The 11,312-nt window shown below is 49.8% G+C and overlaps 1 protein-coding gene across 1 annotated transcript; it reads right to left on the bottom strand.

The window, feature by feature from the left end:
- Positions 1–3,981: 3,981 nt before the first annotated feature.
- On the bottom strand, positions 3,982–10,727 carry TRIL (TLR4 interactor with leucine rich repeats). The gene has a single exon (XM_084786332.1). The coding sequence runs from the start codon at positions 7,916–7,918 to the stop codon at positions 5,486–5,488; it is 2,433 nt and encodes an 810-aa protein (XP_084642458.1). The 5' UTR covers positions 7,919–10,727; the 3' UTR covers positions 3,982–5,485.
- Between the last annotated feature and the right edge of the window lie 585 nt (positions 10,728–11,312).

The raw sequence follows: 11,312 nt of genomic DNA, 5'->3' as shown, positions 1-11,312 counted from the left end.
GAATGCCTGGGACAGACAAAGCAACAGGACACTGGCTGATTGGGGTACAGTTACCAATGTCAAACCCTAAAGAGGACCTCTGAGATGGACCCAGGTGACAGACGATAGAACCAATTGGTGCAGGTTATCTTTTGACCTCCACAAATTTCCTGGAAATTGTGTCTAAACGTGGACTAGAAAGCAATTCATCTCCCAGTGTTGGGTCTGAGGACAGGGTTTAGGAATATAAACTGGGGAATATTTTCAACAGAGACATTTCACGTTGAAAGCAAACATTAAAAATTTGTTAACTTACTGAGAGATACTAGTGTGGGTGTTTGTTGTTATTAGAACATATTTTAACCTCCCAAATTAAAAAACCTTTAGAGGATACCACAGCTGGAAGGGGGCGGTGGCCTGTGGCAAAAGTGGGTTTTCTGCTCCAATGTCCATGTGCTAAGAGCTAAGTGCAACATCAGCTGCAGAGTGAGCATGACTTCACTCAAAATTATAATTTGGAAAGGAGAATGAGTACAAACGCAGCAGGTCTCAGTACACGGCAGCATGCCCCTATCTCAGCATAGGCTGTGGCACAAAGCTAGCACTAGAAAGCTCAGCAGTCTGAAGGAAATGCTGCCTGATTGCGCAGTCAGGGTGCAGGGTGGTCCGAAGTAATGGACATGCCAGTTAATTTCTGTCTTCACAGTCAAATTACAAAACCCACGGTGCCGTGTTCATGACAAATCATGCTACCTGTGGCTGTAAGCCTCTCAGATATTCAGATGCTCTGCCTCAAGGTAAAGCAACAAGAGGATGTCTTTTCTAATTAGTCTCTTTTAATTATTTCAGTCATCAATCCATTAGTGCTTAAATGGAATGTCCAAATGGCTCAGTTTCCTTATGCAACATGAAATGATTATTACTGGCCCCATCTCTTTAAAAATATAAAATGGCCTAAAATCTCTCAGAAGAAAAGCATGCATGCATGTATGAAAATATACTTTTAATATAAGTGAGTATATACCGTTTGTCTCTTTTTGCTTCTGGGTGAACTCACTCATTATGATAATTTCCAGATCAACCCATTTGTCCACAGATTTTGGGAATTTCTTGTTTTTAATAGCTGAGTAGTATTTCATAGTGTAAATGTACCACAGTTTCTTAGTCCATTCTTCTACTGAGGGACACTTAGGCTGTTTCCATGTTCTGGCTACTATGTATAAAGCCGCTATAAACATGGTTGAGCATATGTCCCTGTTGTGTGGTAGGACATTTTCTGGATATATTCCAAGGAGTGGGATAGCTGGGTCTTGTCCAAGGGATATGTCCCATGAAAAACTTTACTTACCAGGAAAGTGGGTCAGAGGAGAGGACATCCTATTGAGACTTTAGGTGAGAGTAGCATGGAAGAATAGGGAAAGAGTAGGATCCACAGGGTCCTGGAAACCTACAAGAAGAACTTTATGACAGGCGGATCTGGGTCCTGGGGTCCTCCTCAAACTAAGGCACCAGCCAAGGAGAATATAGGCAGTAAACTTCGAACCCTTACCAAGACCCAGCCGATAAACAGGTGAGTAGAGAGTGAGATCTGGCTCTCACACGAACTCTGGTGCCCCATTTCTGACCACATCCCCTGGATAGGGAGACCTGGCGGCACTCAGAGGAAAGGTAGCAAGTTACCAAGAAGAGACTCGATACTCTAAGAGCATATATAGGGGGAGGAGGTCTCCCTCAATCACAGACATAGGGGAGGGGAGAAGGGAGGAAGTGGGAGAGAGGGAGGAATAGGAGGAAACAAGGGAAGGGCTAACAATCGAGATGTAATATGAATAAATTAATAAATTAATAAAAAATATAGACAAAAGAAAAAGAAAATATACTTTTAAGCACACTGAGAGGAAAAAGATGCTGGACAGGCTGTCCAGGAGGGGACAGGAAAGAGAGCCACCGTAGCATCAATCCTCCTCTGCACCCTAAATTTTAATCTGAAGAATGAAGTAAATTATGCCAAGAACTTCATTAAACACAAAAGATTTCTTGACTGTTAAACTCACCCTTTTTTTCTTTTTAATTGCGAGAAAATATTTCAATTGCTGTCATCCTACACCAAACCATAGTGGAGTCTCAAGTAACTCGAACAAGGGCGGCAGGGGTAAGGATTGCTAAAATCCCATTATCTGATTTCCTGGTTGTGTTTCAGTAGACATGCCTAGGTCCCGAACTGCTAAAAAGCCTCACACAACTTGCTGTTTCCCGCAGGAGAATCCAGCTGCTAATGATGTACTTAATAACCACTGAACACGTGTTGTTGCCACCGCCACCGCCGCCACCGCCGCCGCCGCCGCCGCCGCCGCCGCTAGCTATTGCTAGGTATCACCGAGCCACGGTGCGGTCAGCTCCCAGGATGCTCATCTCAGCTGGCACAGAAGTGGAAGCACAAAGAGAACAGAGAAAAGAACAATGGCAACCTCCTGATGGCAAGACTTCACCACGTGTCCTTGTTATGGACTTTCACACTATAATTCTCTTGAGATAGCGAAGGTCTTGATGATCCTGGGTCATGGTCTGTAGTTTTGACTAAGTCTCTGGGACTCAAGTGGTTCGTTTGTCATTTATCTCCAACTCTTAGAAAGAGAAGCAGGAGGGATTAACTACAAGTCTACAGGCCAGTGTTGCTTTAATGCCTCTTTAACATAGGTGTTGGCCTTTGGTGAAGGTCACGTGTGTGGCGAAATGAGTGAAGCTGCCCTGACTACATCCTACCGAGGGGGCAGAAGCTGTCACACACTGTGTGAGGTTTACAGTACAGGCCGGACCTAACTAACTGTGGCTTGGGGCCTGAACACAGCAACTCATATGAAGCTTTTTTTTTTTTTAATTCAGGAATTTTATCATTTTACAAGCTCTGTTAATTGGGTGTGTGTGTGTGTGTGTTATAATCTGTGTTCTTGAAATCCAGAGGGTGTGGCCATTAGGGAACACTTGCTGAGGCCTTGCCACCTCATGCCATTTGGTAGCATTTCACTGTGGGCTGACCATTTGCTATTAGAGTGGTGTTCACTGTCTCTTCACATATGGACTCATACAACCATTTCTTTAAGATGAAGTCCATACTCCCCTTGAAAAGGAAAATAACAAAAACTCCATTCACACCAAGCTTATGTTTCATTGACATGAGTGAAAACTGCTGCTGAAATTCTCATCCTGTCATTTTTTAAACATGCATCAAAAACATTCTGGAGCTCCAACAAGAGTCTCTATTAGTGTGTGGGTTTATTGACATAATTGAACATAACAATGTATAACATTTATTCACTTCTCATTGAAAGACATTTCAGTGAAACTGTTTTTTAAGTCCGGGCATTAAATTGAAAGAAGTGGTAAACACAAGCGGTGGTCTTTTCCAGACTTTCAATGGGCCTCGCTTTTACGCTATGTAAAAGAGACAGCTGGGAGATGCAACTGTGCTGTGCACGAAAAATTGTGAGTTAAACAGGAGGTGCCAGCTAGCCCGCAGGTTGAAAATAAGAGCGAAACAGCTCCATCTCCCATGTACCGTAATCTCTGAATCTTAAACAAGACCTGGCAGCAAACACAGAATGACAGTCTATTTCCTGTGGTTTATTAAGTTTTGGCCCTGCAGATAAGACTGCCAGAAAAGCAGCTGTGACTTAAGTGGCCTGGGCATTTACTCATCCAGGACATTATAACAAAGGCCAGCTCATGTAGACCCCTGGGTCTTCAGCTGCCGGGACAAGGCAGGCCTGGCTCATGTAGGCCAAACATAAAGAGTCACTGGGTTGCAGGGTCCGAGACTGTGATGGATTCCCTGAGTCACTGGGACCCTCAGGGGCCCGAGGCCTGAAACAGAGGAGTTACTGTTAGCCATAGCACCTTGAAATGGCTGGCTTGTACAGTATGCCGCTGCCAGTAAATTCATAACCACAGCGAGTATGACCACAGTGTGACCCTCTCAGTGAGTGTATGCAGACCACACACAGATTATCAGTGGACCCAACTACTACATTTAATGATAAACACGGACTTCATAAATATCAGAGAAGTATCCCAAGTATCTAAAAACACAACTAAACAAATACAGGAGGCTAATCCTAAATTTAAAAATAAAAAATAAAAACAAAACACTGCAACTACTACCAAAAGATAAGATTTAATAATACATTAAGACACTGGCTACTAGAGGAATTAATTTGTAAAACATATAATTATTTCACAGTGAGGGTTAAGTACTCTAGATCTCCTGGGTTTAGTAGGAACACATACTCACTATAGGACTTTTTTCACATTTGTCTCCCACAATTTCTTCTCACCTTCTATTTCATATAAAGAATATTTGTGGTCAGAGATGACACTACTAAGAGACAATTGCCTATTGCTTTGTTTTGTGGTGTTGGGACCAACTCAGAGCCTCATAAGCAACCACTGTCACTAAGCTTGGCCCCTAGCCTGACAATTGTCTTATTTTCTAACCTTGCAAATCAGAAATAGGTGCCATCAAGAAGGGCAAGACACTGATAAAATACAGTGGGAAGTAAGTCACATTTATATCCATCTAGCCATGGTATCAAAACGTGGTAAGTGAGCTGGAAGGCTGGGGTGCCCTAGGGGGTCATCAGTTACATACTATATTGCATTCTTTTTTTTTTTTTTTAAATCAAATCTGGCATTCAATTTTTTTCCATACATAGATTTTTAAAAATAAAATTAAAACCACAGGAGCGGACTAATGGAGGAGTGTTGCAAGATGCTTTCTCCCGGGGACAATATCGGTTACTCAAAGGGCTCCCGAACGAGATAAACAGCAGAAGGGGATCCAGTCCAATTAAAAGAGTCTTTGAGTTTATTGGTCAGTTTGTTAAATGCTCTTCGTATTGTTGAAAAAGGCAGCTGCTCGTTTTTTAAACCTTAAGGCGTCCTGGGTGCTCTATACCAGCCAACAGAAGGGATCGTGGGTGAACGTGGTACCTATTTACCCTGCCCATCTTGCCAGGGACCATCAGATTAGTGGGGTCAGTTGCTGGACCCCCTTTGTGATGGTTGTAAGTCCACCCCCACTTCCTTAACTAGAAACGGAACTCTGTTTGCCATGGAGCAAACAAATGTGTGTACACCAGAGTTTTCTAGTCGTGGCGGGAGCATTAAAAACACACTTTCTTTTCTAGCCCAAGGTTGGTCGGACTACTATGCTGAAGTACCACAGGGGCCATGCCCTAGACTGGCCAGCGCTTCCCACCTTTACTCCATCTTTTTCACTTGTCCTCCCTCTGGGGTCTGACTACCAAGAACCGTCCATTTGCTGTGTGAGTACTCAGGTGTGAAAGGGTGGCATCCTGTTTCACTTTCAGTACCATCGGCTCCAGCAAATGCACAAAAGAGAGAAAGAACAGGTCAAATAAAACAAGTTCTTCCTCTGAACTGGCACCGGGCCACGGAGAGTGGCTTCTCAAGTCGCTGAGATGGTTTTCACAACCCTGAGGCACTGAACCTAGTCAGCAAATCTTTGCAAGAGGTGGTCCTCCCGCCTCAAGCTGCCACTGGTCCCACCGCCCGAGCTGTCCATGAAGCGGTCGCATGGGAACTCAATGAGGTCCGCCTCGCTGAGAGCGCACACGGTGGTGCGGGGCCGGTGAGACTGGAAGCCCGAGAAGTCCGCGGACACGCCAGTGCCCATGGAGCGCAGCGGCCGTCGGGTGGAGTACATGTGACGAACGTGGACCGGACCCCCTCCCTTCCGCCTGGCTCGCAGCTTTCTGCGCAGCCACCGCGATCCCCAGGCCGCCAGAGCCAGGAGCACCAGCAGCGCGTTGACAGCCAGCAAGACCAAGGTTAGGAGCTGGTAGTCCACGCCGCCTCGACCTCCTGCTTCTGGCAGGGTTACCAAGCCTGCGCAGTGGTCCCGGGGAGCCACGGGGCAGACTCGACCCCCGAGCACGCCCTCCACGCACACTAGATAGGGAGTGTCTCCGCGAAGCTCATGTAGAGTGGCCGAGTCGCTGCGCTCAGGCAGGTAGACGAAGCGCTGAAACTTGGGCTGCTGGCCAAAGCGGTCGAAAAGCAGGCGGAAGCGTGCGCCGCCCTGAGGCCGGGGACTGCGGTGCTCGCGAACCGCCCAACGCACCGAGGCGCTGTCGGCGCTCACCGCCTCTACAGTCAGGTTACACAGAATGAATTTGTTGAAGTCACAGGGGTCAGACACCAGCGGGGGCAAGCCAACCCCACCATCGGACTGGACAGCGCGTTCTTGCTGCTCCGAAGCCAGGCGCTGCTTTGCTGCGCGTTGCCAGCTGTCCCTGGCAGATGGTGTCCCAGAGGCGGGCTCAGCCGTCGGGGTGGGCTCCGCCAAGGCGAGATTGGCTCGAGTGGGACGTCCTCGCTCCGACTTCTCGTGCAGGTCCAGGGATTGTAGGGCAGGGCCTGAAGCAGCAGCGGTAGAGTGGCCCGGATGCTGCAAGCCTGGACCCCGCCTGCTCAACCTTAATGCGCTGCGGTTGCCCACCAGCTCCTTGGCAGCCTCACCCCAGGTCACTCCTGGTAGAAGTCTCCCCCGCTGCTGGGGCTGCGGCTGAGGTGGCAGCTTCTGCGCGAGACCTCCTGCAGGGGGCGTCATTCTTTCCCCTGTGGCTGTGGGTAGCGGCCACTGCCTACTGCCTGCTGTGGGGGAAGGGGAGGGATCCACGCAAGACCCGTTCTGCAGCAGTTGGTCATCCAGGTAATCCAGGTATTTGCCCCTCAGAGCCGGAGGGTGGCGACACTGCACGAAAACCGTAAGGAGGCGACCCTGAGAATGCCAGTCGCCCATCCAGCGCTTCAGACTCCTCAACCGGCAGTCACAGGTCCAACCGTTGCCGTCTAGATCTAGCCGATAGAGAGCCGGGCTGGCGGCGAAGATATCTCCAGAAAGGGCACTGAGCGCGTTGTCACGCAGGCTGAGCTCACGTAGCCGGCCCTGGTGGCCAAAGGTGGCAGGGTGCAGAGCAGAAAGCTGGTTGCCGCTCAGATCTAGTGCCTCCAAACTGTGCAGAGGCTCCAGCAATGCCAGAGGAAGCTGGTTCAGCCGGTTGCCTTCCAGGTGCAGCTCGCGCAGGGCCTCCAGCCCCCAAAAGGTCTCTGGCGCGAGGTGCGTGAGCTGGTTGCTACTGAGGGAGAGCAGGCCGAGGCGTGGCAGGTGCTGGAAGACGCGAGGGCCGAGGTGCTGCAGGCTGTTGGCCGAGAGGATTAGAGTGGAGAGGGAACGCAGAGGGACGAAGGTGGCCGCATGGCGCAGGGAGGGCTGCAGCTCGTTGGCAGAGAGATTGAGGAATCGAAGCTTGCCCAGCTGGGTGAAGGCATTCTTGCCCAAAAAGCGGATCCTATTAGACTCCAGATGTAGGTAGAGCAGGTTGCCCAGGGGAGCGAATACTGCATCCGGCAGCGCTCCCAACAAGTTCCCGTCTAGCCGTAGCTTGACTAGACTCTCCAGGCCCTCGAAAGAGCCACGGCTCAGGCGGCCAATTTCGTTACCGTTGGCGTAAAGGATGCGCAACTTGCGCAGCGGGGCCAACGTGCCAGGAGCCAGAGCCTGCAAGAGGTTGTTCCCCAGGTACAGCTCCTCCAGTCGCGAGAGCTTCTCGAAGGTCTTAGGGTGGAGAGAGCGGATCTGGTTGTACTGCAGGTCTAGCCTTCTTAGCTGCCCCAGGCGGTGGAAGTCGAAGGCAGTGATGTTGGTGATGAAGTTGCCGCCTAAGCTGTAAGTAAGCACGTCCTGGGGACTAGGCAGTGAGCTGGTCTTGGGCACCGCGCGGAGCCCCCTGTTGGTGCACAGGAGGTGCTGGGGGTGCTGGCAGTCGCAGCGCTCGGGGCACACGGACACAGCCCGCGGCGGGAATGCCAGGCAGCCGCACACCATGAGCCAGAAGCGCACGGCGCCGACACCCTCCATCCCCGCCTGCCCAGAGCGCTGCGGCCGGATCGTTTTCTGGGCCGGCCCGCTCCGTGTCTCCTCTGCATTCCCCTCGGCCGGGCCAGAGTCACTAAAAGGCCTCTTTTGGACTTCTCTGCTGTTCTGTCCAGCTCTTCCTCCGCCCTTTGTCCGGGTGGCTGGCCTGGGTCTCCGCAGGCCGAGTTCGCGGAGCCAAATCAGGAGAGGCTGGATGCTGGGTGAACCCCGGGTGCTACTTGTTGCATTTCTGCAGAAAGCTGTTTCTTCGGTTGCGCATCGGGGGCGGGAAGAGCGAACAAGAGTTGGTGCTTTTTGTTTGCTCTGGAGTCCGGAGAGCTGGATTCCCTGGCGCGGATTTTCCCCGCCAAGTGGATTCCCCCACTGCAGGCAGGATCCTTTCCAAGAGCTGCTGGGGTGCGGCTTGGCTGCAGAGCACCAACTTCTAGGCCCACGTCTCCTGCGCTAGTCCGTTCCTAGTCCGGGGGAACTCGGAGCGCAGCTGGGGTGGCAGCCTGGGGGCCGCGCAAGCAGCGTCCGGAAGGGACCCTTGTCGTTGAGGAGCGAGCAAACCCGGCGGAAATTCGTTCTTCCCACACTCTGCCCCCCAGGGGATGCAGGCGGAGAAAGAGGAGACGGCGGAGGCCGGACAGACCCGGGCTGGGGGAGGAGGAAACACTAAGTGGCTCCGCGTCTGGTCAGCTCCAGCCCGGACGCCAAGTGAGAAAAGTAGGGATTAAAAACAGCTGTACGGTTCGGCGCGCAGGCTGGGGGCGGGGGTGGATTACCGGGCAAGCAAACGGGGATTGCAGACAGAGACCTTTTTATTTTAGGCCAGTTCGCTGGCGGCTTCCGAGTAGAGAGAACGCGCTTCTTTTACCCACTTAACCTACTCTTCCCGGTGCCACCCTGAGAGAGGTTGAGACAGCACTGAGTCCCCCGGCATTCAGTTCCAAGTTTGGGAGAACATAAGAGTGCCTGCCAAGGGCCATAGGAGGAGTGTTGACCGAAGACGCTAGCTCAGTCCTTCAAGTGTTTGGGTTTCTGGTGTCCTTTAGCTGAAGTCAAAGGAGAGGCCCCGCCCCTTTTAGGTTTCTAAATTGAATATTCGTCGGATGTCGCTCTGGGAGAGATTATGAAGAAAGCTCAGAAGCAAAACTGCCACAATGACTGTGTCGCGCCCAGATTTGGTGATTCCGCTCAATGAATTCTCCTGCAGTCTTAAAGGCCTTGAAGCAGGCTCAGAGGCCCTGCCTGTATACAATAACCTGCACAAACGCCTTGGGAATTGCTTCCTGAAGGGCCCTACTGCTTTGTGCTGGAACTTGCAGCGATCTTGAAAGTTTTCAGGTTCCCGTGTGCTCAGGACTGGATTCGTTGGGAGTGGACATGGGCGAGGATATCAACACGTATTAATACAAAATAGTGGACCATCTTATTCATGGCTCCCTTAGCAGCAGTCCCTGGCAAGAATAAAAACAAGCAAGAGATGACTGTTGCTTACTATTTGTTTATACAAACCCACTTTTTGGAAATAGCCCTTCCCTCGAGGTGTTCAGAAAATGTAAATATTCAGTATTTACTCTCTGCCGTAAGTGTGGAAAATTATAGTACATATCCTCCTCTCAGGAGGCTGACCATCCAAACGGGAAGGGAAGGGCACTGACAGGTCAAATAAGAAAATGAGCAAGAGGAGAAACCTGCAAGGATTCGAATGATTTTAATAACTCCAGCACTTCATTGTCTTGTTGAGCATTTTGCTAAGGGGGCATGATGGCGGTCCGTGTGGAACCTGGCAGGGTGGTAAAGTGAAGACTTCCTAGGTAAGCAGTGACCCTGGCTTTGCTGGGAGATGGGTTTCAGACTAAAAAAAGGTAAATCAGGTGTAAAGCACACCCAGTTTACTGTGATTTGCTTTGAGGTCCAAATAAAAGGCAAACGTGGAGACGTAAGTGTCTATTTTACTAAAATGGAATATGACGTTACTTTTCGGTTATTGTGCCGGCCTCAAACTATTGATTCCTGTGAGCATAGCCACTGGGAGAACGAGGAGGACCTGTGCTTGTGCGATGTTAAATGCCTCGCCAGCTCTGCTGGCCTTGGCCAAAGATGCTGTCCTTGCCAGGAACAAGGTTCATATGGAGTTTACAGAGGAAATAATCCCCAAATGCTACTAACTTTTAGGTTGAACCACCCACAGAGATGCCTGGGATGGAGCTGCTGCGAAGTTCTTGCCTCCTACAGCATCTATGTATGGAACAGTTCAGAAGCTGAGCGATGCCTAGTGTGGAGCAGGGAATATCAGAAAGCAAATCCCAGTGCTTTGCATGAGCCCATATCTCCTCTGGACCCTTCTGCAGACATTCTCAGAGCTAGGATAAGCAAAGGGATCCATGAAGTATGGATGGATCACTTAAGCCTCCTATAGATATTTCCAAGAAAAACTGAAAAAATAGCAGAGTTATCCAATAACTGAAGATAACACACATGCACACACATGTACACACACGTACACACATGTACACACACGTACACACACACACTGCATGTCCAGTGTCAAATATTTTCACCAGCAGCCTGGATTGCCAATGAAATTACATCAGCCACAGCTTTGTGTCAAAAGACAATTGCTCTTCTACCACATTCCATTTTCTTGAAACAACCCACATCTGCTACAGGTAGTTAGCCCAATGGGTATACTGTAACAGATTTCCAGTTAGTAGGCACAGTTTCTACGGGAAGGTGTTGCTGGCACCCTCAATCTAGCATTAGCAAGAAAGAATACCTTGAAGTCTACAGAAAAGGGGGCAGCACATAGCTTGCAGATTCCTTCTTTTAAAAAAAAAAAAGTGCACCTTCTTAAAAAGCCTGTGGCCTGAGGTTAGAGTAAATTGATAAATTATTTCTGTAGTACAATATGCCTGTTTGTTTGGTTTATTTTTCTGATATTTCTCCTTCAGGAATTATTGTAATATTTTACTTGAATCTTAATCACCACAACCACCCACCTCGCTTCTCATAACGAAGAGCTGTGACAGGTCCAAAGCTACATTTGCTTGGAGAACTTACTGCTGCTGGGACACGAGGGAGGAAGTAAGCCATGAGAGCTCAGTGTCTGGAAGGGAGCGAGAACTGGGAAAGATGCAGAGCTAGACCACACACACAGCATGGCAACAGGTGGTGGGGGAGACTGCTAAGCAAGCAGCCTTGGCGGTACCAAATGATGAGAAATAAGAGGTAGAGCTGTGGGAGAAGCCCCAGGATGCTCCGGGCAACCTGTACTGGGCTTCTAGGCCGAGGGTCTTACCTACATGGAGGTGAGCTGCTGATATTGGAGAGGAAGCCTGAAAAGACACACAGCACAGGAATTCAGGAAGCTCCAACGCTACCTGCATCC

Source organism: Acomys minous, assembly GCF_964271855.1.
Source record: "Acomys minous genome assembly, chromosome: 6".
NCBI classification, from domain to species: domain Eukaryota; kingdom Metazoa; phylum Chordata; class Mammalia; order Rodentia; family Muridae; genus Acomys; species Acomys minous.
This window is presented reverse-complemented; position numbering and strand designations above follow the sequence as displayed.